Source organism: Neurospora tetrasperma (assembly GCF_000213175.1).
Source record: "Neurospora tetrasperma FGSC 2508 unplaced genomic scaffold NEUTE1scaffold_1, whole genome shotgun sequence".
Lineage (NCBI taxonomy): Eukaryota > Fungi > Ascomycota > Sordariomycetes > Sordariales > Sordariaceae > Neurospora > Neurospora tetrasperma.
Window position 1 is genome coordinate 2,793,201 of NW_009799099.1, and position 22,265 is coordinate 2,815,465.

Genomic DNA, 22,265 nt, shown 5'->3' on the forward strand with positions numbered 1-22,265 from the left:
TTGGGCAGATGATGCTGGTCCCTGATGGATTCAATGTCCGATGTTGCAAAAAATTTCCCCACACATCGGATAAGATAAGAGATCTGTACCCACTTAGCTGATGGGGCTCGTGCGTCTCTGCGCCCACCAGCGACGGGGGCTCCGGGCTGTTCCATGACAGGAGGATCCACCAGCGAAGCAGCTGGAGAGAGACCCACCCGACCTTGATCTATCGATCCACTGCTGCAACCCCCACTTGCGACATCACCGTAACAACTGAAAGAAACAATCCCAACATGTCACGGTATGTAAGTACCGCCAAATCCACTGCACCTACACAGTAGTGCGCAACATTCAGTTCATGTGCTGGTCTTGACATCACAAGCCTGCCGTTCAACAGTTGTTGCCGTTCACCGTTCTTGTACTTAATCATCAAATCAAATATCTGCCACAAGGGATTTTTGGCAACCACTCATGAGTCGCCATATACATTCCACAGGCTGACTTCGATCACGGCGGGTGTCATAGATCACTTTGCTACGTTGAATCGTTTTGTCCACGCTGAGAATACCTACCTATGTTTGAGAGCTAGTGCACCACGGCTGTCGTGCGCTTGATAACCGGTATCGGGCATGCGCTTTCTGATCCCTTAGGTTCCATGTTGTTGATTTGTTCCCCGATCGGAACGGCAGTCGCGATTACCTGTCTCGGCTCACTTTGGTTCCCTAATATATGGAGCCTGTTCCCGAGTCTCCGGCATTTCTCCGACCGTCCGACGGCACCACACACATCGACCAGCCAAGGAGAAGAGGAAAGGCGGGGCGCGGGGTATGATTCCCCTCGACGATTGGTACGGCATACTGGTATTCCCCTCTGCCCCCTCGCGGCTGTGTTGTTCATGACGTCCAGTCGATCGTGAACCGTGCGGTCAAGTCGAACAGTGTGTATTGGCTTGATATAAAATAAACGAGAACCTTGGTGTTATATACGACGGACTTCTGATTAACTTCACCTATCCCCTTTACCTTTTGTTTGCAACTGATCCTACACGCTTCGCCGATATCAAAAACAAGATGCCTGAGCAACAGAGACTCGCTTCCCTCGATGTACGATCTTGTCTAACCCTTCTCAAAGAAGTCCAATACTAAGTGATGAGGCACACAGAGTTCTACCGCTAGCCGCCTCCCGGCTTACTCCCAGACGCTCTTTGAGGCCAAGACAGAAAAGGGCTTGACCTTCGAGGCCATTGCTCAGCATCTGGGGCGGAGTGAAGTTGCCGTTGCCGGCTTGTTCTACGGGCAAGTCCAGGCCTCGGCCGAGGATGTCGACAAGCTGTCCGAGTTGCTCAGTGTTCCCAAAGAAGCCATTGCCAAGCAGATGATGGGATTCCCTGACCGCGGCCGGGCAGGCCCCATGCCTCCAGTTGAGCCCTTGATCTACCGTCTGTACGAAATCGTCCAGAACTATGGCTATGCCTTCAAGGCTGTTATGAACGAGAAGTTTGGCGACGGAATCATGAGCGCCATCTGCTTCAACACTACTGTTGACAAAGAAGTCGACGAGACTGGCGCCTCGTGGGTGGTCATCACCCTCAAGGGAAAGTGGTATGTCATATTGTGTTGCTGTAGCCGCCACGCATTCGCTGACAAGAACAGGCTTCCCTTTGCTCGCTTCTAAACGGAAGCAATTCGAACTACCAACCTTTGTATTTATTGATCATCTTCTTTGAAAGAATAAAATGAAATAAAATTCATAGCCCAGTCTCGCATCGCCAGCCTCGGCACTTCACCGCGACAGACGGCCGTTTCCGAGGAGGACGATGCACACGCAACCACTGCAACACAGTACCACATTCTCTTCATAGGCATACCTGAATGTTTCAGGACCGAAGAAAGAAGGGTTTGCATGCATAGTTGGAACGATTGGCATTGTCGGTGTCGAGTTGACTCGAGTCTTATTTTCGATGGGGCCGAGAAACAATAGTAAGGAGGAACAATACTAAGCGCCACACGTCGCCAACCAAACAAACCCCTGAGTAGCTGCCAAACATTTACGCAAAGCGGTATGCGTATACTACAATAGCAACAAGCAAGAATAATGATTAACTTCGATCATGTACAAGGACGTTTTGTTCTAGAACCTTGTCGGGCTTATGTACACGCGAGTGCCACGTGCAAGTTTTCATAATATCTCTTGACATCATCCAGTGGCACGCCTCCATTGCAAGCAAAGGGATGAAAGATGGCAGAGATCGTCCCTTGTTCGCCGAGTACAATCTCAAGATATGCACAATACTAAGCGCTCACCACATGAGAGAATAGGACAGCCCGTCAAAACCGTCGTTTTGTTTGCCATCGAAGCCGCATTCGTTCTGCCAAAGAGGCTGCGCAATGCGAAGCCGGTGGTGCAGTGTCATTCTTCCCCCTCTGGTCTGAGAGTGATGATACCAAGGTAAGATTGGAGGACACACTTCAGACTGACGTTTGTCAGAAGATTCAACGAAGTGAAAAATCTATAAGAACGTCCGTCTCCTCCTCCCCAAGTCTGGATTTTCTTTTCCTCCTCATCCCACAACAGCCTTTGAATCCATTCAATAAACAACCCACAAACCATCAACATGCCTTCCACCGCTGCTTCCACCAAGGTCCCCCAGACCACCATGAACTTCAACGGCTACTGCGTTGTTATGTAAATAACCTCACAGTGCCTTGAAGGGCCAACGAGAGCATTGAGAGGCAGATACCAACCAGCTTTCCTCCAGCAATCTTCTAGCAAACCACCTATCTCACCTGAGTGATCCTGTTCTCGCAACATCACTCGATGAGAACCACTGAAGATCGGTATCTCGCCTCTCAACGTCAGACCAGCAATCTGCTTTTCCCTCTATCATGATCGAAAAGCCCACCTCTCGTTCCGCCACAACAGCAACCTCGCCTAGGAAGCTTCTTGTCTCTGCTTCATGGTGGACTCTGCACAATGGGAGCACCCACTGACAACAACCGGAGCGGTGAGGATCTTTCCTTGATGGGAATGGAAAAACCTTTGTCAACCGGGGATATACATCCGCACACATCACACACACCATCATTCACATAAACGACTTTCGCTTCTTCTTGTTGGGGATAACTTCACACGGGACTACTTTTCGTCCACACGGAGCTTTCCCTCTTCAATTTTCGACACTCAAGCAACTCATCTTATCTTTTTGACCCTTTCTCTCTTTTGTCGTTGATTCGACACCAAACACCCTTTGCGGACTGAGGACATCGCCGGCGGGAAACGATGCAGCAACTTCTCTTCGATTCACACTCTTCGGCAAACGTCACCTGGGAGTCGGCGGGCTCACACCTTCCAACCTCGACCTCTTCCATCTGCTGGGAGGGAGCTATTTCGCGACATGCTTCTCTCTTTTGTTGGGTGGGACTTGCACGGGATTGTGTATGGCGCTTAGTTCACCACTCCTTTTTCTTTGCGCACTTTCTTGGAAATTTCTTGGATAGGATTGTAGAGGAGGGAAGTCTTCCTTTCTGTCTTGGCAGGGAGGGGGGACTCCCGGGATGGAATTTCTGGAGGGGGAGGACCATATGGGGAGTTTTCACTGTATCTTTCTGATCTCAGTTTGCGAAGGGGAGGGATTGTGGGGGTGAGTTGGCTTGGATGAAGGATTTGAAGAGTGTTAGTTCTTTTAATAAAAAAACCCCCCGGTTGACACCATATCTCTGGATCCTTTCTTCATGACCGTGACTATGATTGTGGATTTTCTTCCACAGTATGCTTCTTCGTAAGACTTTTCAGAGCAACTGACTTCAGTGAAAAGGCTGTCGACTTGCAAATGGAACGGTTGATCGATCATCAAGACATGATACGTCGAGGAATGGCCACGGCTCCGAGAAAACAGACTACACCCCATTAGGTATATTAGCTTCACGTCCCAGGCATATATCTGATCTGTTTCGGCCAGGTTAGGTTCGTGATGTTTGCGCGGGACAAGGCTCCTCCACTGAACGCGAAGTTTGATGTAACAAGAGACTCGTGTTAAACCACCTTGACACAGGCTGCGGGTAACTTACGAGAAACTGGGCAGAGATACACAGGCATGGTGATATATGCGAGCAATCAATCTTAAGATCACCGAGAAAATGCAGTTCCGTGACCATCACCGTCACCACAGGCCCATTGTAATTCGTAAGGGTTGGGGTTTGATGTGCCAGATTCAGAGAGAATGTGAAGGGGACTTCCAGGAGCTGGACTGTGGATACCTCTATGCTGGGCGCCAAGCATGTGGGTCCGCCTCCGACCCACCAGGCTTATCTTATCGGGTAATGGCAGCCATGTCAAAAAAAAGTTTCCAGAACTGCAGGCGCTGCCGCTTCTCGAGCTCATCATCCAAATCGATTGTACAGCAACCCCACATAATCACAATGCCGCGACAGTCCACCCGCACAAAAAAGCCGGCCACCAAGGCCCTTGAGGCTGAGAAGGTCGAGAAGCTTGTTGAAGAGAAGCCCCAGAAGGAGCAGAAGAAGCGTGGCAGAAAGCCCAAGCAGGTCGTCGAAGAGACCCCTGTAGAGGACAAGATGGAGGTCGAAGAGGAGCAGAAGGGGGAAGAAACCACCACTCAGACCAAGGCCGACGAGCAGAAACCAGAGCAACAAGAAGAGGCCGGTTCAGATTCTGAGGAGGGTAGTGACGACGAAGAGGACAACGATCTCGATCTTGATGCACTTGACGAATCCGATTCCGACTCAGAATTCGAGCGCGACCTGAACGAGAAGCAATCCGCCGCCGGCATCCAGGCAAACAAGTACCAGAAGGCCGCCGAGGAATCGAGCGACGAGGAGGAGGACGAGGATGAGATTGACATTGACGAGCTCGACGTCGACGGAGAGGAAGGAGAGGAGGTCAAGGCCATTTCGAAGGCGCGCCAGACAATAAACAACAAGCAAGGTCTCCTGACGGCGCTCAAGCGCTTCGCCCTCGACACAACCGACAAAGTCCCATTTGCCTTCCACCAGTCCATCGTTGCCAAGAAGGTGACGGAGGAGTCCATCCCCTCGATTGACGACGACCTGGCCCGCGAGCTGGCCTTCATGAACCAGGCGCTCGAGGCCGCCCGCGTCGGCCGCACCCTCCTCCGCAAGGAGGGTGTTCCCTTCACCCGCCCTACCGACTACTTTGCCGAGACGCTGCGCAGCGACGAGACTATGGAGAAGGTCAAGGCCAAGCTTATCGAGGAGGCCACAGCCAAGAAGGCCTCGGCCGAGGCGCGCAAGCAGCGCGACCTCAAGAAGTTCGGCAAGCAGGTGCAGGTGGCCAAGCAGCAGGAGCGTGCCAAGCAGAAGCGTGACACACTCGAGAAGATCAATCTTCTCAAGAAGAGTACGTGCCTCTCCTACCCTTCCCCTTCCCCTTCCCCTTCCCTTCTTAGTCCCATAACAAGTCCTCTTCCTCTTCCTCTTCCTTCCCCTCCCCCACTCGATGATAACTGAAGCCAACTAACCTCCGCCTCCTCCTCAAACAGAGCGCAAGGACGGCGGTGGCCCCACCGGCGCCAACGAAGCCGAAGACCTCTTCGACGTTGCCGTCGACAACGAGCTCAAGGGCGGCCCTAGCGGCAACAACAAAAAGCGCGGCCGCGACGGCAAGGAGGGCGGCGGGCCCAACGCCAAGAGGCAACGGAAGGATGCCAAGTTTGGCTTTGGCGGCAAGAAGAAGTACGCCAAGTCCAACGACGCCCTCTCGTCGGGCGACGTGAGCGGGTTCAGTGCGAGGAAGATGAAATCGGGCGGCCCAGCAGGCGGCAAGCCCAAGAAGTTCAAGCCTGCGCCTAGGCCTGGCAAGGCCAGGAGAAAGGCGGGGGCTGGAAAGAGGTGAAGTGAGTAAGCTTCACTGTGGCAGGAGCGAGAAGAAGCAGTGGAAGTGAAGAGCGGTGTCGATGCCATGATGGGTAATTTGTTTCCAACCTAGTACAACAAAAGGTCAGCACGGCAGGTTGGTGGCGAAGGTGGTAGTAGCGTGTATGAGTACACATCATCATGGGACCGGTCATACAACAAACATCATTGAAGGATTCAGATCAATTCAGTAGCCACTACCTTTACTTAGATACCTAAAGAGTTCTTTTCATGCCTTACAGTTTGATGGCGTTACCTGCTTGGCTCAACGTCCTTTCTCATATCATTTATCTTATGGTCATATCCGTTCGCCCGAACAAACGGGTTCTTACTTTCACCTTCATTCAAAGATGTTGGCTCGTGAACAAAAGCAAATTCTCGGTCACTGCAGTTTGTGTGACCGTCATCCTATCATGGACGAGCCGCGCAAGGGCCATCGCTGCTCTAAGACTACTTCAGAAACACTAATACACGAGACATCCCCCTTTCACTCCTCGAACCCGCATGGTAAGGGGCTTGATGCGCAACACCATCGTAACGCCCGCTTGCTGCTATTAATCGAGACGAGCCTAAACCCAAACCGAGATTCAGACCCAAATAGACCTGGGAAGACCCATGACCACCAACGCCAGACATAGACCCGCCTTTCCTGAAGCCACAAGCAAATAGAAGAAAGAAACAACAACACAAAGAGCCACTCATCCAATTTAACCCCACCGCCGGGTAGGATTAGAACGAAAGCCTCGCCTGAAGGGTATTTCAGTGGTATGGCGTCAACTCTGGGAAGAACTGAGCGATCTTATTCGGATTTCCGAACTCGGACCTGCCCGCTTCTGGAGTAACGGGACTTGTTGCCGTCTCCGTGCTGATTATGCTACTGGTTGTGCTATTGTTCGTCAAAGTGGTGGTGAGGCTGTAGCCCATGCTGGCTGCTGAATAGGCCTCTCCCAAAGCGGTGGTCAACGAGGCACGCTTCTTCTTGATATTTCCCTGTGCCGGTGGTTGCTGGGATCCTGCCCGTAGTAGCTGCGGAGGCGCCGAGATGTTACGGACATCGGCTACGTTAGACGGGTTGTTCGCTGATTCAACGTTTGCTAGCGGCATCCGGCTTCGAGGTACAGCGGTATCTGTGGTTGTTCGGACCGGGTTGGGGGTGAATGATGGTATTGTGGGACCCAAAAACTTCTTCTGGGCATGCTGTTGGGGACTCTCAATCTCGATGGCTGGCATGAGAACTGTGGCAGGGCCGCGTGATGACGTCTTCTCGTTTGCGGCCAAGCCCTTCGAACTGACGAAAGCCGTAGAGCGGCGCTGCTGGGGATCTTGCTCGTAATACTGATCCTTGATAGGATGTACCAGAACAGTTTGATTGTGGATAGTCAAGATCGAGTTGGTAGGTACGTTTACCCAGTTTTCTATACGGCTTGTTAGTTACGTCCCCGAGCACTTGATTTGGCATAGACTGATCAAACATACCTCTCTCAAAGGACAAGGGCTCACTCGCAACCAGCACGACGTCAGCCCCCTTATCGCTTCTTTCCATCTGGTAGTCCCGGTTCTCGGGATCTGCTTCCCTCGTCTCCCACAATGTCCCAGAGGAGTAATACAAACTAGCAGCCTCGTCCGTGGAACTACCGACATATCGGGTGCAAACGATCGAGTGTCCGTCTGTAAGGGCGAAATTCAAAAGGCTACGGGTGTCGATGTTCTCCGAGTGTACTAGACTCTCTGGGATATTGTCAATCAGCTCGTTGATGATGTCAATCGTCCTGAGCATAGCCTTTCGCAAAACAGTCGGTCCAAAACCACCCTCGGGTTGCGAGCTTGGATCGAAGCCCATACGCTCCAATGTGTCGAGGAAAAGAGCGAAGGCCCATTCGCTGTCGGTTCCGCCCGCCACACCCAGGTACCATTTATCGGCAAGACGCTCGCCAAGTCTTCTCTTGATGTACTTCCATCCTCCCAGTCCGCCATTGTGCATCCACATAAGACTTCCATGGCAGAAAGGGTGGCAGTTGTCCTCGCTCAGGGTGCCTTCGGTGGTAGCTCGGACATGGGCGAATACGAGATGTGAGGCGGTCTTGGAGGCAAGACGTTGGAGGTTTTGGCAGTTCCATGCGGGGGTCGTTGATGTAAACAGGCAAGGCGCCAAACCGAGCTTAGGATCTGTGTAGAATCCTATTCCGAAGCCATCGGCATTGTTTTGGCCGCGACGGGTATCCTGCGCGGTAACAACGTGGTGAGCCACGGTGCTCAATGTTAAAAGAGTCGCAAGGGGCGAACACGGGGGAATAGCATACCAGTCGCAATCGCGAATCGAAAGACTGCTTGAGAATAGAATGGGCAGGGTCGAGAACCAACTTGGAGAGCAGGATTTCGTCGCTTCCTTTGTATACCTGTTGATTTGCCGTTCAATAAGCAGGCGTTTCTTGACACGATCACCGAGTCGGAAATTGTTGTCTTACCAGAAACCGACACATGGTCAACGGTGTGTGTAGACTGAGGATGAAGCTAAGGTATGACAATGCCGGCAATTGCAAGTCTGCAGCAGCGTGAGAGCGTCGTACTAGTTGCTACCGTGTCGTTGAATTGAGGCGTACTGTTTGCTGCTGAAAACACTGACGTCGCCAGGTAGGGTTGACTTCCAGGATCGAAGAGGATCGTTTGTTTGTTTGTTTGTTGCCTGCAAGAATCGCAATGGCAAAGGGACGCACGGCGAAGATATCGACGGTTCTTTTCAAGGGCCAAGCGTGCCTATGACCAACAAGGACTGAGCCGACACAAAGGGTTCAAGTATGAGTTTTGTAGAAAGGCGGATGCGGGCTTGCGTAATTGGACCCTTTCGGGCAAGGAAAGAATGAGACGGGGAGCTGGAAAGACGGTGGGATAGATTTGAATCTGGGGTCCCGCCAGTGCAGTGCACGGGACGACGTCGCCGACAGGTATATCCCAGGGCGGGCAGCGTGTCTAGTCATGCACAGTGGCAGTCCAGCCCGTTCAGGGCTGACGGCATCGCCTGCGAAAATGGCGGAATGCATGGAAGGCGCAACATGGACAATCTTGGGGCGGGCATTTTGCGCCCACTTCAGGGTCTCCAGGCTTGCCACACTGCGACGGGCAGGCACGACTGGCACGTCTGGGTTCTCGGCACGACTACCAACCAACCTGAAGGCAGGTGCAAGCGCACGATTGGATGTCGATGTCAACGCGGGACGACGGAAGCCCGGCCGTTTCTTTTTCTGTCTGAGTGTACATTGTTCCATCTGACAACCTCAACACTCCGATCCTCATTCATGTCTCGCCCTTTTCAGGCGGACAAAGGAGTTCCTGGCAAAAACCTCATGCCCTCTTAACCGATAGAACAAGAACAATTCAGCTGGCCAGGGTTCCATGTCTCTTGATTCTAGCCGAGCCTGGCGCGCCTGGCGAGCCAGCCATGACTGAAGATACATGTCTCGTTTCTGCTGCCCAAACTTCAGGTTTTGATTCCACGGGTTATCAGGCAATAAATGATCCCGTTGGTACGAGATGTTCCAGGTTTCCAATGGATATTACCGGAGTCACAAACATTGCGATACTCTCCGGAGCAAATGGGTGCTCAACTCCGTGACTGTTTTGCTTGTTTGCAATGGGACCATCGTGCACAATCACACCAGCTCATTGCAGTGTTCCTGAATCCAACAACATTGGAAGAAGATCTTGTTTCATGTCAGCTACCCGCCTCACTTGCCTACTGCTCAACGGATCTCAAACATCTCTGGGTAGTCACAAATGAACTAAGCCCAGGTGCTAGCGCTACACCGTCCAAAGACCTTATGCATGCGACTTGTGCCGAATTGACGAGCAGTCATGATGCAGTCCTATGCAGATAGGGTACAGTACATGAATATTTTTCTACCAGAGCCTAAAGCAAAACAACATTGAACATCAAAATGCTAGTGTAGACATAGTACCCTTTCAGGAGGGCGGCTCAGGATTGGATCTCGGGACTGCAGTTGGTGGTTCAGTTTCTTGCTGTACCTCTAGTGTACTGCGTAGGATCCAAGAATCTACTTGTACACTACAAAGATATCGTTTGCCACTACAAAACCCGCCAAACACTAACAATGATTACCCCACTTTTAGGTCCCACGCAGCGCCCCAGGCCCACGGGCACTGTCCAGTCCCAATTTTTGTGGGTGGGGTGAGTTTGGCGGGCTGGCCGCGCGTGGCGTAGGCTCCCAGAATCCCGTTCGGCTCCTGAGTTGTCAAACCGGGGCCATCGCGACTTGTTTGTGACCGGGCATCAACGAACCACTGACGATAACACTACCCGATCCGACTCCGTGATCACATCCGGACTTCTTTTTATCCGACTCGAGGGGTCCTGTGCCCTGTGAGACCGACCTACAACGCCGACGACATACGACGACGACCCTGGCCCGTTGATCGACGCCTAGATGCCGTGCCTGATTGCATGATCCGAGACAGGCACCGCTTCGTCGTTCCTCCATCATGAGCGCACAGCTTCGCGCTGCCGGGGCCCTGGGCCCCGTCGCCCGGCGTGTGACTCTCCGAGCTATTCGCCCGTATCATAGCCAGCTTCCTACCGGCGGCCTTCAACGAACTGAGCATGCCTCGCGAGCATTGCGGCGCTCGATGCGCTTCCCCGCCAACTCCTATCACAACGCCGTCATTGTCCGGAATGCTTCCTTCATCCGCCTTCTCCCCAAGCTGGCCCTCAAGTTTGCGCGCATCCCTGCCTTGTTCGGCACCATGATGATTGGAGGCGTCGCATGGATTCAGTATCAGGCCATCCGTAAGCGACCTACGGCCCGAGTCTGCTGGTAGTTGGATACCCCGCTAACAAAGACACAGAGGTGAGCAATTCGGCCCAAGAAGTCTTCGGTAACGTCAGAGATACCGTCACCACAACCGCCTCTGGCCTATGGGGCAGCGCCGTCGATATTGCCGAACAGACCAAGCGAGGTTGGGATAATACAAAGGAAGAATTCGAGCTGCCTGAATGGTTAGGGAACCTCTTCAAATCAGAGGGCGGACCTGAAGGGGGTAACAACAACGGTTCCGGACCTGGAAGACCCGAACCCCCCAAGAAAGCAAGGATGGGCGCCGCCGTTGGCGCTTCAGCAGCTGCTTATGGTTACGATGATGCAGCCGAAGAGGATGACCGGACCCCCGAGGAAATCTCCAAGGACGATCAGATGATGTACATGACCAAGATGATGATCGAGATTCGGAACCTACTCCAGAAAGTTGGCCAGTCGAGCACGGTCTCTCTGCCCTCGATCGTTGTTATCGGATCTCAGTCGTCGGGAAAGAGCTCGGTTCTCGAAGCCATTGTTGGTCATGAGTTCTTGCCCAAAGGCAACAACATGATCACTCGCCGACCGATCGAGTTAACGCTGGTGAATGACCCCAAGGTTAGCGCCGATTACGGTGAATTTCCGGACCTTGGTCTTCATAGAATCACCGACTTCTCTCTGATACAAAAGAACCTTACCGAGCTCAACCAGTCCGTTCCCGAACGCGAGTGTGTCTCCGACGACCCAATCCGTCTTACCATCCACTCACCCCGAGTTCCGGACCTGTCTTTGATCGATTTGCCCGGTTACATCCAGGTTGCTGGAGAGAACCAACCCCGGGAGCTCAAGCGCAAGATTTCGGAGCTTTGCGATAAGTATATCCGAGGCCCCAATATCATTCTCGCCATTTCTGCCGCCGATGTTGATCTGGCCAACTCGACTGCCTTGCAGGCAAGCCGTAGGGTTGACCCCAGGGGAGAACGGACGATTGGCGTCATCACCAAGATGGATTTGGTTGATCCGGAGAAGGGTGCGGCAATTTTGAGCGACAAGCAATATCCTCTACGTCTGGGTTATGTTGGTGTGATTTCCAGGGCTCCTCAGCAAACAGGGCTCTTCAAGCGGGATACCGGTGCTCTCCTGAGACAGATCAGCAAAAATGAGAAATCCTACTTCAGCACTCATCCTGAATTTGGCCCAGACTCTGGTGTCAACATCGGCACCGTAACACTACGCAAGAAGCTCATGCATGTCCTGGAACAGCAAATGTCATCGAAGCTGCAGGATACAACAGCTGCCATTCAGCGCGAGCTCGAAGAAACGTCATACCAGTTCAAGGTTCAGTATAATGAGGAGCCCATGACTGCGGAAGCATACCTTGCCGCAAGCTTGGACGACTTCAAGCACGCCTTTAAGAGGTTTGCTTCCAGCTTTGGCCGTCCCCAAATGCAGCAATTACTAAAAGAGGCTCTCGACCAGCGGGTCCTCGATCAATTGGCAGCCAAGTACTGGAACAAGCCTATCGAGGATCTCTCCCCTGCTCCGTTTGAGCCGGAGAACATTGCCGATCTTCCAAAGGCCGACCCCGACTCACAGTTCTGGCATATGCAGCTCGATACCGCAACCTCGGCACTGACCCGGCTGGGTGTCGGTCGCTTGGCTGCTACTGTGGTCGCCAACGCTATCCAGGCCAACGTGGACAAGCTCGTCAACAAGTCGACCTTCGCCAAGCACCCCTCTGCGCGCCAGGTCATCAATGAAGCTGCCGCCACCGTCCTCGCTGATCGTTCATACACCACCAGCGATGGTATCGAGTTTTCTCTCAAGCCTTACAAGTATGAAGTCGACATCCAGCCACAGGAGTGGTCGCAAGGGCGGGATCACGTTGCCGGTGTCCTCAAGATGGAATTGGACCAGTGCCAGAGGGCCATGGGCAACCTGGAGAATTCCGTCGGAGGCAAGAGGAAACTGAAGGAGGTCATGAACTTTGTCGACAAGGCTCGCAAGGGTGAGATTGTCGTCGAGGGAGAGACCAGGAACGGTGCCGGTGGATTCAGTGCTGCTCTGCTCCAGAAAGGTATGTTCTCTATCACTCATGCACTTCTTTTATCCCCTCCACGAACACCAACTAACAAATGTCAAAACCAGGCCGCGAAGCCGTCTTCCTCCGCGACCGCGCCGACATCATCAACATGCGCATCATGGCCGTCAAGTCGCGCCAGTGCAAGTCTCTCGAGAACAAGTACTACTGCCCCGAAGTCTTCCTAGACGCCGTCGCCACCAAGCTCACCCAGACCTCTGTTCTGTTCCTCAACGTGGAAATGCTCAACGACTTTTACGCCCGTTTTCCCCGAGAGGTCGAGTCCAAGCTGGGCGAGCAGATGCTCGGCGGCGGGCTCGAGCGCTTCGCCTCCGAAGACTCCCGCATCCGTCGTCACTTGGATTTAATCCGCCGCAAGGAGCTCCTCGAGCTCGTGCTGTCCAAGATTGAGGGATTGAGAAGGTTCCATAGGGCGGACGATGATGTCGCTGGTGCTCATGATTATCATGGACATGGGCATAGGGCTTACAATGGGAATCTGGGCAAGAAGAGTTCATCGAGTTCGGGGTCGGGGTCTTCGAGGGGGAGGTTTGGGTTTTAAGATTAGGGAGTGAACGGTGTGTGAAGAGGGGGAAAAGGATGAAGGTGGTTGATATGGTGGACTTGAAGAAGAGAAAGAAAAAGGGTGAGGAAGATGAAGGGAAAAGAACAGACTTGTTGGAAGTAGTGCTTATGACTGGGAGTGTTCTGTTTAGAGGTCAACAGGAAGGGATCGGAGGTAGAGGGCGTTCGTGCTTGAGAACATTTGATTAGGTTTCTTGGTCGGGCTTTTGTCAATTATCGCATGGGGGAAGCGAGTTGATGGAATTTATAGGGTCGTCTGTTTCTTCAGGTGTAAGATCGCAAAGGCAGGCAGGCAGGCAGGCAGGCAGGCAGATCTGGGAATTGATCGGCGTCATCATATAAGGGCTTCATATACTACTAGTCTACTCTGTTCAGTTTTATCCTGCTGTTCTCACCTCATCTTGGCGCCTACTTTACTGGTTTGACGACGAAATAAAGAAGGAAAACATCACGAGCATTATGAACTGACATGGGACTTGGGTAGGTATACGTTGCAGAAACGCTTGTCTGATAATAAGTTCGCCAGATTTTACTTTGCCTCTTCTCGCTTCCTGAGTAAACACGCGCTGGCAAAATAGCCAACGAAACTATCTTCATCATCATCAAAGGACCATGCCTATCCTCTTTTCCAATTCCAAAGCGAACAAGCTTTATTTATGTCACCCAAAAAAATCCCAGCCATTATCCTTGTACATAATATTCCTTCAAAGTTTGCACAGCTACGTAGAATCCGTACTCATCTGCACCGTAACCTCCCACCTTAAATTCGACCCCCTTCCATACCCTTCACCCAACCGACTCTGCACTAACCTCGCCAACCGACTTCTCAGCTGCGCCAGCGCGCCGTCATCCATCCCTTTGGTAGCCAGACAAACCTTCAGGTTGGCCATGGCTAGACCGTAGTGCACCTGCCAGAACTGAGCCTCTTCGACGCGCTTGATTTGGGGTTCAGATTCGATCTCGCGGACGACGGCTGAGACTTGGCTGTTGTTGTTATTCTCTCCTGCCGCCAAACTGTCCATTTTCTTATCCGAGGATGCCGCTGTAGATGGCGGAGAACGCGAGATATCTCTTGGACCAGAATAACTCATCAACAACATCAGCCCCTGCGCAATCGCCAGACGAGTGCCCAACACAAACATGCTGACGGCTATCGAGGCGCAAATGAGCCGGTCGAGCCAGACGAAGTACGAGATGCTGAGGAGCGGGAGGAGCAGCATGACGCAGGCGAAGAACGTAGTCAGCAGGTGGAACGGGTTGGACAGGATGCCTGCGTGCGGCAGGAGCTTGCGCAGGTATGGCAGGGGCACGCGCATGACGCGACCGATGCGGCTGTGGTTGCGCAGGCCGTAAGCGCTTATCAATGTGCTGAGGATGGCGGCTAGACTGGCGAAGTCGACGGCGCCGGCCGAGACGCGCGGGGTGGTGGCGTCGTGGGCGTGGATGTGCGCTATCGGCGTCGAAGAGGCCAGGTTTGCGCTCGTGTCGTCCAGGGTGTCCGGTAGAGGGTGGTGAGGCGCATGCTCGCCTACGTTTTCCAGCGCGTGCTTGATGTTATGCGAGAGCAGGTCGAAGCCGCCGAAGACGAGGAAGACGGACATGGCAAAACCGGCGAGGACCTCGGCGCGCTGCAGACCAAAGGGGTGTCGGATGCTGGACCGCCGCCAGACTTCGAAGTTGCCGAGGACATCGACGGCGACGCAGACGGCGGCAGAACCAACGTCGAAGGCGACCAGATGCGAGAGGGCAGTCATGGCGAGCGAGCCCTCGGCGCTGAGGAAGACGTAGCCGGCTATGGCGGCGTGGCAGCAGCACCACCAGAAGCGCATGCGCTGAAGCTTCTGCATGCTATGCCATGCTTCCTTGAAGGTCGGGATAGGGAGGGAAGCGGGAAGGACGGGCGGTGGGCGCGGTGGGGGTTCCTGAAAGAAGGAATGTTGGGCGCTGATGGATGAGTGTTTGTAGCGATGGCCGCGGCGTTGACCGATATTCTGGGGAGATTGCCATTAACAAGAAGGAGGTATAGACGGGACAACAACGCAACATACAGATTTGACGGGCCCCGAAGAGATGATCTGGGTCTGGAAGTTGAAGGGGTTTTTTGGCGGCGCACTGGACTCGCCCGTGGTGGGAGACGCAGACCCGTCCTGGCTCGCCATTGCAAAGGAACTGGGGTCGGGCGATGGGGACCGCAGAAGGCTCAGGTTCGCGTGATCGGGATGAAGGAAGGTGTCGGACGAGAAGGTTGTTGATCGCGGGGAGATGGGGGGCTTGTAGGTTGGCGAAAGCAAGAGGCCTTGGGATTTGCTGCGTTTGTCCTGTGACGGAGACTGTGACGGGGATGGGGGCAATGGAGCGGCTAGACTGTGGGAGCCAGTATCATCCTGGTCGTGATCGTCGAAGGCCAAGGAGATGATGGTGGTCTCGATAGCGTCGCCGCTGCTGCCGCTATTGTGTCGCCAGTCTCTCGGGGCACCTTCAGCGTCGTCCCCGTAATCGTCGTCCGCAGCAGGGTAAACAATTGCCGGCGCGATGACGGGAAGGCCAGTCGCCATGTGCCTGCTGTTCGGTGAATTGTGATGGAAGTCGGTTGACAGAGGCGTGGATGTGGTCGTCGCCGTGGCCGTGGCCATGTCTACGGCGGCGGCGCTACCGCGTTCATTGGCCGGCAGCGCCAGGGGCAGAGGTGGAGGGCCAGGCAGAGTGGAGGCAGACTTGGTGACGGTGGACCGCCGTGTCAGGGGTGAGCGACCGTAGTCGGCATTAGGCTTAGCGCCAGTATGGGGCTCCATTGGTCCAGGTCTTATCTAGTTTCTTTCAAGGGTTGTCTCCATGTTTTCACCTGTCCAGAGGTGAAAGTTATAATGAGAGTGACCGTGACTGAAACTGATGATGTTCACCTGTCGTCACTATCTTGAAGTTCTTCCTAACCCGACAAGATGCCGTTGGTTTTTGGATGTTACACCGCCCATCCCTTGCATGCTTTCTTGGACTGAACGTGCTATTCGGTAGTCGTTACCGTATCACGACACAAAGGGGTCGGGACCACCATGGTGCCATTGATCAACCCAGCAGGGTCCAGGGACCGATTGCCTGCCGTGAGTGACGACTGACGAAGGGCTGGAGGTGACGGGAACTTCAGTTCAATTCCAACGACTGTGGGGACAAGTGGAAGAAGGGAGTGGAATCTAGTTAAGGGAACCCCGTCCTTGATCCTCCCCAAAAGAAACCTTGTCGATGGCCGCGGGCGGTGGTGGCCGCGGTGGTGCGGTGCGGGATGCGACAGACGGTTTGATTGGTACTAGCTTCGAGCGCATTGGATGCAATATTGGACAGCACAGGTCGCTGATATCCGATCATCGCGACTTCCACTGAATGACTGCGAAAATCGTCTTTTGCAGTGTTCTCGTTTCCTCATCAAGGACAGCCGAGCGTGCTGCCGGCGCATTGCCATTCGACATCGGCGTTGTTGTTTTTGGGGGACAGAAGCTCGTTCCATTATGCATTTCGGAGATCAACAGAAATAACACGGTTTGCGACAGACCAGGTGCTCGTACTCGACTTCGATCTTTCTTGCCGCCTTCAAGCTCCGAAGCCACGTTTGAATTAGAGGATATTCCTGTCCTCAAGTGCCGGCAGATCTGAGGCAGGGACAGAAAATAGGGCCCATAAGCAACTGATTCGATCGAGCCGGGCGATCGCAGCCCATTCGACATTCAATCAGCCATCCAGCATCCACATATGCGAAAGCAATTCATCACCAGGGCATAACAGTTGACGAGTCTACCCTTGACCAAGACAACAGTATCACGGTCAACATAACGGCGGGCGTGTGTGCGCCCTTATCCGAACCCATAAGAGACGGCGCAAAGGCATTGTCTGAGCGAACCTTGTCCCCGGATCCATCTTCCCCACGTACGAGCCATCGGGTTCTCGGTCGTCAAACCCCGATAAAGAGACAAGCTGCATCACCCCGGCAATGAACCAGCCGATATCCGAACCTGCGAGCCCTGCTGCCGCGCCCGACGTCACCCCAAATCGCCCACCTGCAGTTGTACGCAAGCGCAGCAATTCCGGCACAGGCGGACTGTTGTCTCGGTTTCCCTTCATGCGCGCATCGAGCGACCAGCATAGGCCCCGCGCGCGCCGCGGGACCAACGAGGACGATTCGAAACCGTCCGCTTCCCCAACTTCATCACCAACTACCTCGCCACCAATACCGTCCTTTCGTACGATCCCGTCCACTTCGAATACCAATATCCGCAACAGCAGCGCTGGCAGTAGTGTCCATGCCCCACCACCTCCGCTTTCGCACGCGGCCCTTCAACAACAGATAATACTGCAACAGAAAACACGGCGGCGTAGGGGGTCGCTGAGGAAGGTCGCTCTTTTGGGCCGAGGAGCTCAGCGTGAAAGGCGGGAGAACTACCCGCTAAGCATCAACACACAGTTTGGGGTGGAGGGTGCCAACGGTAGCAATGCACGCACGTCCGGCTTGGGGAGCAACATCATCACGTCAAGTTCTGACTCGATCATCAAGGAAAATAGCAGAAATAGCGGCTTTGGACTGGGCATCTCGGGTGTTACGTCCCGACCAAGTGCCAGCATGGCAGAGTCGGACTCTGAGGGGATATATACGGTCAAGGGCACAAGCAGCAACATCACATCGCCCACAATGATCAGCAATAGCACTGATGACCCAACAATGACAAGCCCTACCATCAGCTGCACGACCACCGATGACGAAGACGCCCTTCATATGGCCAGCTTCAGAGGGCCAGGCGTCATGCCATCTCTCTCCCGCTCCTCGACCAGCTCCTCCGTCAGCAGTCTCAACCTTCTTCATCCCGAGCGGGCCTCCGTCTCCTCTCCGGGTCCCGACTCCTATTTCTCGACCATGTCCTCCACCCGCCTCACCCGCGGCCCTCTAGACATAACATCCGGCAACATCAACGGCAGCAGCTCAGCCGCCGCCGCATCAGACTCAATCCAAGGCCGCCGCCGCAGCTCGGCCCAACAACAACGAGCCAAGTCCCCTTTGAGTCTGACAACACCGATGCCGTCCCAGGAAGCAGTTTCCGATTTTGACTATTATGACGACTACAGCGATACCGAGTTCTGGGGCTGGATTATCTTGTTATGCACGTGGATCACGTTCGTGATCGGGATGGGCTCTTGCTTCGGCGTGTGGAGCTGGGCGTGGGACGTGGGAACGACTCCTTACGCGCCGCCCGAGTTCGAGGACGACCCGACACTGCCGATTGTTGGATACTACCCGGCGTTATTTGTGTTGACGTGGATGATGGTGTGGGTGTGGGTGTCGGTGAGCTGGGTGGGGATGAAGTATTTTAGGCATGCGAGGGTTGGGGGAGATTGAAGGGTTTCTGGTGTAAAGGGGGGAAGGTGAACATAAAGAGAGAGGATTCTGGATGGAGGGTATGGAGACAGGGTGAAATGTGTTCGTGGTATGGAAATATCGAGAGATAAAATCCTAATGTCTATTGTTTACTTGATAGGTGAGTTGAAAAGGGGTTGATTACTTGGCACCATGTATGATCGTTTACCGCCTTCCATACAAGTAAACAAGAACTCCAGCATCCCAAGTAGCTACCATTCCCCCACCGAAACAGAGAACATGAATTTGACCAACTTTCCGAGCTGTTTCTATCCCAATTTGGTGCAGTGTCTACCTACATACCCGTTCTAGACCACGTCCCCTCCAAGGCCAAAAGCCACGTGTGGCCGGAAACGTGGCTACCATTTTCGACCTTACGGCTCGGTTCCGAAATGAGGATAGAGTACGGACACGGTTTCGCCATGTGGCCACACGCCTCTGCGCAAATTTTGCCGTCCAGCTTCGGATGGCAACGAGGTGAACAAAGAAAATAGGAAAATTTCATAATAAGAGGGAAGAACAATAAAAGAACATTCCTTGGAGCACGTGGCTTGGGAAACAATCCCGGAATGTTCCGTTGGATCCATTGCATACAACCCGCACAATCGTTCGTCAACCTTGCTAGTCTTGTCATTCTTCCCTCGATCATCGATTGCCCGCAGAGGTAATGTGGCAACTGAGACTCCTTATCCTTTCGATCGCATGATTACAACGGGTCTTTTGGCAGGATTTCCGACACTGCTATGTATAGCAAGAAGTGAGGTATGTACCTTGATGGGCAGTCAGGTGTCTTGTTAGCTACCTTGTCGTATTTGTGTGGTTTGGGAACCCGTAACTAAAGTACATCATGCAAATTTCTAGATGGGTCGGGGAATTTGTACATAGTACATTCGGAAAGTAAACACAACTCACAAGCGATCGGCATCAGCTTGGTTGGGCATGTCAATCTTCAGGGAAAGCATCCCCAAAGCCAAGCATACCTCTATCTCGCCAAGCCCTCGGGTCGTGATCTAGTACTGTGTGTATTGTGTCCGTGTAACTTCAGATGCGATATGTTCATGTCTAAACTGGTGTCGACATCGTCAATTAAGTTCAGTTCATACATTCCATTTGCTTGTATTTTTCTTTTTTTTCTTTTTTAGGGGGGTGGGGGTTGGGGGGGGGGGGGGGGGAAGGGGTTCTCTCCATTGAGGTTCCTAACTGAACTGCAAGGACGATCCAAGTCGGAGGCGGCTGCGGCTGCATAGGGTTCAAAACGTGCTGGAAAGAATCAGGGTTTTGACCAATGACATCCGTCATCAAGCCTGACCAAGAAGTTAAGCGCTCGCGCTTGCACCCTTCCCTTCGCAATGTGGGGATGGAGACATACATATGTAGAGGTATGCAATGGAATGCTTCCTTGGCTTTTCATCCTTTCTGGCGGCAATCTCAGCCCTGGCGGGGACCCCAGTGCGGTTATGGTTTTTGTTGGAAGTCGGGTTCAGGCCGCGGGCAAGAGCGCTGAAGGCGCACCTGTTGGGTGCGAAGACACGAATCCGTCGGGCTGGTAGTTTAGTTCAGACGACCCTGATAAATACTGGTGTGTGGTCTGATGAGGTAGTTTACCTACCTATGCATGGGATGCCTCCTGGTGAGGTGACGAGGAGGTGGTTACAGTTGATGGTCCCGCTCGTCGAAAGTGACGGAAAGAGTTTCTTTCTTACAAATCGGTTCGAATCTCGATCCTTTGTATCATGAAAGACCCGCCAAGTCACAAATGACAAGCCGGCCTTTCCCCAGAAAGACGTGCCCGGTGGTTGTGAATATCGCGGGACTTCTGTAAGTTTGGCCCTCATCCTGACGGTGCTAATGAGCTGCTTTTCACCATCTTTTGCGCTTCTTTTGATGTCTATGAAGAGGGGGGGGAAATGCCAAGATCACCAAGTTCCGATGCTGATGCAGACTGTCACATCGGCACCAACCTTCTGACTGAGAGGGGACATGTTTCATGGAGAGGGGAAAGTCAATGTGACGGCTCTTCACACCCACACAACTGAAAATGACGAGAGCCGCTTTTCTCGAGTCGATGAGGCATAACGAGCAAATCCGGTAGAGGTGGCGAGGCGGCCAAGAGCCATGCGTCTGGTGGGTTACGGAGTGTGGTGATACAAGAGAATGATACCTTGCCGTCGGATGGTTATACATTTTGGTTGGGAACAAAGCAACAAAACCAGCATCCGATTCAGTTGATGGGCATAACAGACAACCAGACGTCGGTCTGTACTGGATCAGCATGGAACAGTTCGACAAAGACCAGCCAGAAAAGCTGGAGCGCTCGCATGCTGTAAATATCGGTGTTTATCATTCATTCCTATTCATCGCTGAACAGCCCGTCCGTCCACTTTGTGCTCCGATGGATATGATATGCAACTCCATTTCTGCGCCATGGAAGGGTGTCCGGCTTCGATGGCTGGATGGCAAACGTCAATCCCCAGAATCTGATCCACCCCCGCACAATTCCATGTTTCGATTTTGTCTTGAGCCCAACAGCTTCTCAGGTGAATTTGCCTCTTCCAGCTTCCCATGTCCATAAGCATCATCATGTCACCTGCTTATGCTGCCGCCTACTATACCATGGTCATCCTCCGCCCCGATCCGCCATACATACACTAGAAAGAGCAGGACTGTTGTGGAGTGCTCCGTGGCGGTAGCTCAGGCAGGGCAGGCCGGTAATTTGTGGGTAATTACAAGGCACTTCGCCTCCGCTTGTCGCGTCTGAGCAAGCAGGAAATGAACGTAGCGTAATTAATGCTTATGCAATCGGCCTTGCAGTTCCAACGGTCACCATGTCGGGACTCGGGGAAAAGTAGTAGAGATAGGAGAAGACGGGAAGCTCGATGAGAACTGAAGGCAACTGATGGAATTATGACTAGAGGTATATAGAATGGGATGAGATTGCGAAGCAAGCAGCAATCGATTGATTCGTATTTGACGAAAAGCGGCTACCTAACCCCGAGGGAACCATCGGCGGTAAAGCAGCCGCTGTGCACGTGCCTTGAACTCCCAGCCATAAATTATTACCTTACCTCCTGTACACTAGCCTAGCAGGTCGTCTTCAGCGTGCGCTCACCAGCTGAATCTGCCCGTGCGGTGCCCTGACACTAACAAGAAAAACACCTACCTTACTACCTCTACGGGCACACAGAAAAACAAACCTCAACCTTTGATAGGTAGAGCTAGTCACAGCTGCTCCGCTTTTTGACAGCCTGAAGTTCAGTTGACCTGAACATTACCTGCGTTACACATCTTGCCTGGCTCCAGGTCTTGGCACTCGCACCTGTCAGTCTCGTCGGAACCAGAGGTGGTGACTGCGCTGTGTCTCCAGCCTCCGTCCAAGCACGCAGTCCCGTCTCCAGTCTCCAGTGCAGACCCCAATCACCACCAAGAGAGTTCTTTCACCAATTTCACTTCCTGCCTGGCCTCTGGTCTCTCCTAGTCCACTACGAAGCGCAACAGTCCAGGCATGAGCAGGCAAGGGTTGGCGACGACGC

The 22,265-nt window shown here is 53.2% G+C and overlaps 7 protein-coding genes across 7 annotated transcripts; 5 read left to right on the plus strand and 2 right to left on the minus strand.

The window, feature by feature from the left end:
- Nucleotides 1-911: 911 nt before the first annotated feature.
- On the plus strand, nt 912-1,872 carry NEUTE1DRAFT_115888 (uncharacterized protein; the record flags this gene model as incomplete). Its single annotated transcript, XM_009849717.1, has 3 exons — nt 912-1,085; nt 1,144-1,583; nt 1,635-1,872. 3 exons carry the CDS (start codon nt 1,053-1,055, stop codon nt 1,654-1,656), a joined length of 495 nt encoding a protein of 164 aa, XP_009848019.1.
- A 2,684-nt stretch (nt 1,873-4,556) lies between these two features.
- Nucleotides 4,557-6,126, plus strand: NEUTE1DRAFT_76317 (uncharacterized protein; the record flags this gene model as incomplete). The annotated part of the gene is made up of 2 exons (XM_009849718.1): nt 4,557-5,358; nt 5,501-6,126. The coding sequence occupies 2 exons, from the start codon at nt 4,557-4,559 to the stop codon at nt 5,851-5,853; spliced, it is 1,155 nt and encodes a 384-aa protein (XP_009848020.1).
- Nucleotides 6,127-6,237: 111 nt separating this feature from the next.
- Nucleotides 6,238-6,474, plus strand: NEUTE1DRAFT_119937 (uncharacterized protein; the record flags this gene model as incomplete). The annotated part of the gene is made up of 2 exons (XM_009849719.1): nt 6,238-6,407; nt 6,437-6,474. 2 exons carry the CDS (start codon nt 6,287-6,289, stop codon nt 6,472-6,474), a joined length of 159 nt encoding a protein of 52 aa, XP_009848021.1.
- Nucleotides 6,475-6,632: 158 nt separating this feature from the next.
- On the minus strand, nt 6,633-8,353 carry NEUTE1DRAFT_119938 (uncharacterized protein; the record flags this gene model as incomplete). Its single annotated transcript, XM_009849720.1, has 4 exons — nt 6,633-7,288; nt 7,350-8,094; nt 8,174-8,269; nt 8,339-8,353. 4 exons carry the CDS (start codon nt 8,351-8,353, stop codon nt 6,633-6,635), a joined length of 1,512 nt encoding a protein of 503 aa, XP_009848022.1.
- A 2,014-nt stretch (nt 8,354-10,367) lies between these two features.
- NEUTE1DRAFT_144173 (uncharacterized protein) lies at nt 10,368-13,769 on the plus strand (the record flags this gene model as incomplete). The annotated part of the gene is made up of 3 exons (XM_009849721.1): nt 10,368-10,671; nt 10,731-12,752; nt 12,824-13,769. The coding sequence occupies 3 exons, from the start codon at nt 10,368-10,370 to the stop codon at nt 13,315-13,317; spliced, it is 2,820 nt and encodes a 939-aa protein (XP_009848023.1).
- Nucleotides 13,770-13,829: 60 nt separating this feature from the next.
- On the minus strand, nt 13,830-16,132 carry NEUTE1DRAFT_76326 (uncharacterized protein; the record flags this gene model as incomplete). Its single annotated transcript, XM_009849722.1, has 2 exons — nt 13,830-15,331; nt 15,389-16,132. The coding sequence occupies 2 exons, from the start codon at nt 16,130-16,132 to the stop codon at nt 14,060-14,062; spliced, it is 2,016 nt and encodes a 671-aa protein (XP_009848024.1).
- A 1,187-nt stretch (nt 16,133-17,319) lies between these two features.
- Nucleotides 17,320-19,122, plus strand: NEUTE1DRAFT_76327 (uncharacterized protein; the record flags this gene model as incomplete). The annotated part of the gene is made up of 1 exon (XM_009849723.1): nt 17,320-19,122. One exon carries the CDS (start codon nt 17,320-17,322, stop codon nt 18,715-18,717), a length of 1,398 nt encoding a protein of 465 aa, XP_009848025.1.
- Between the last annotated feature and the right edge of the window lie 3,143 nt (nt 19,123-22,265).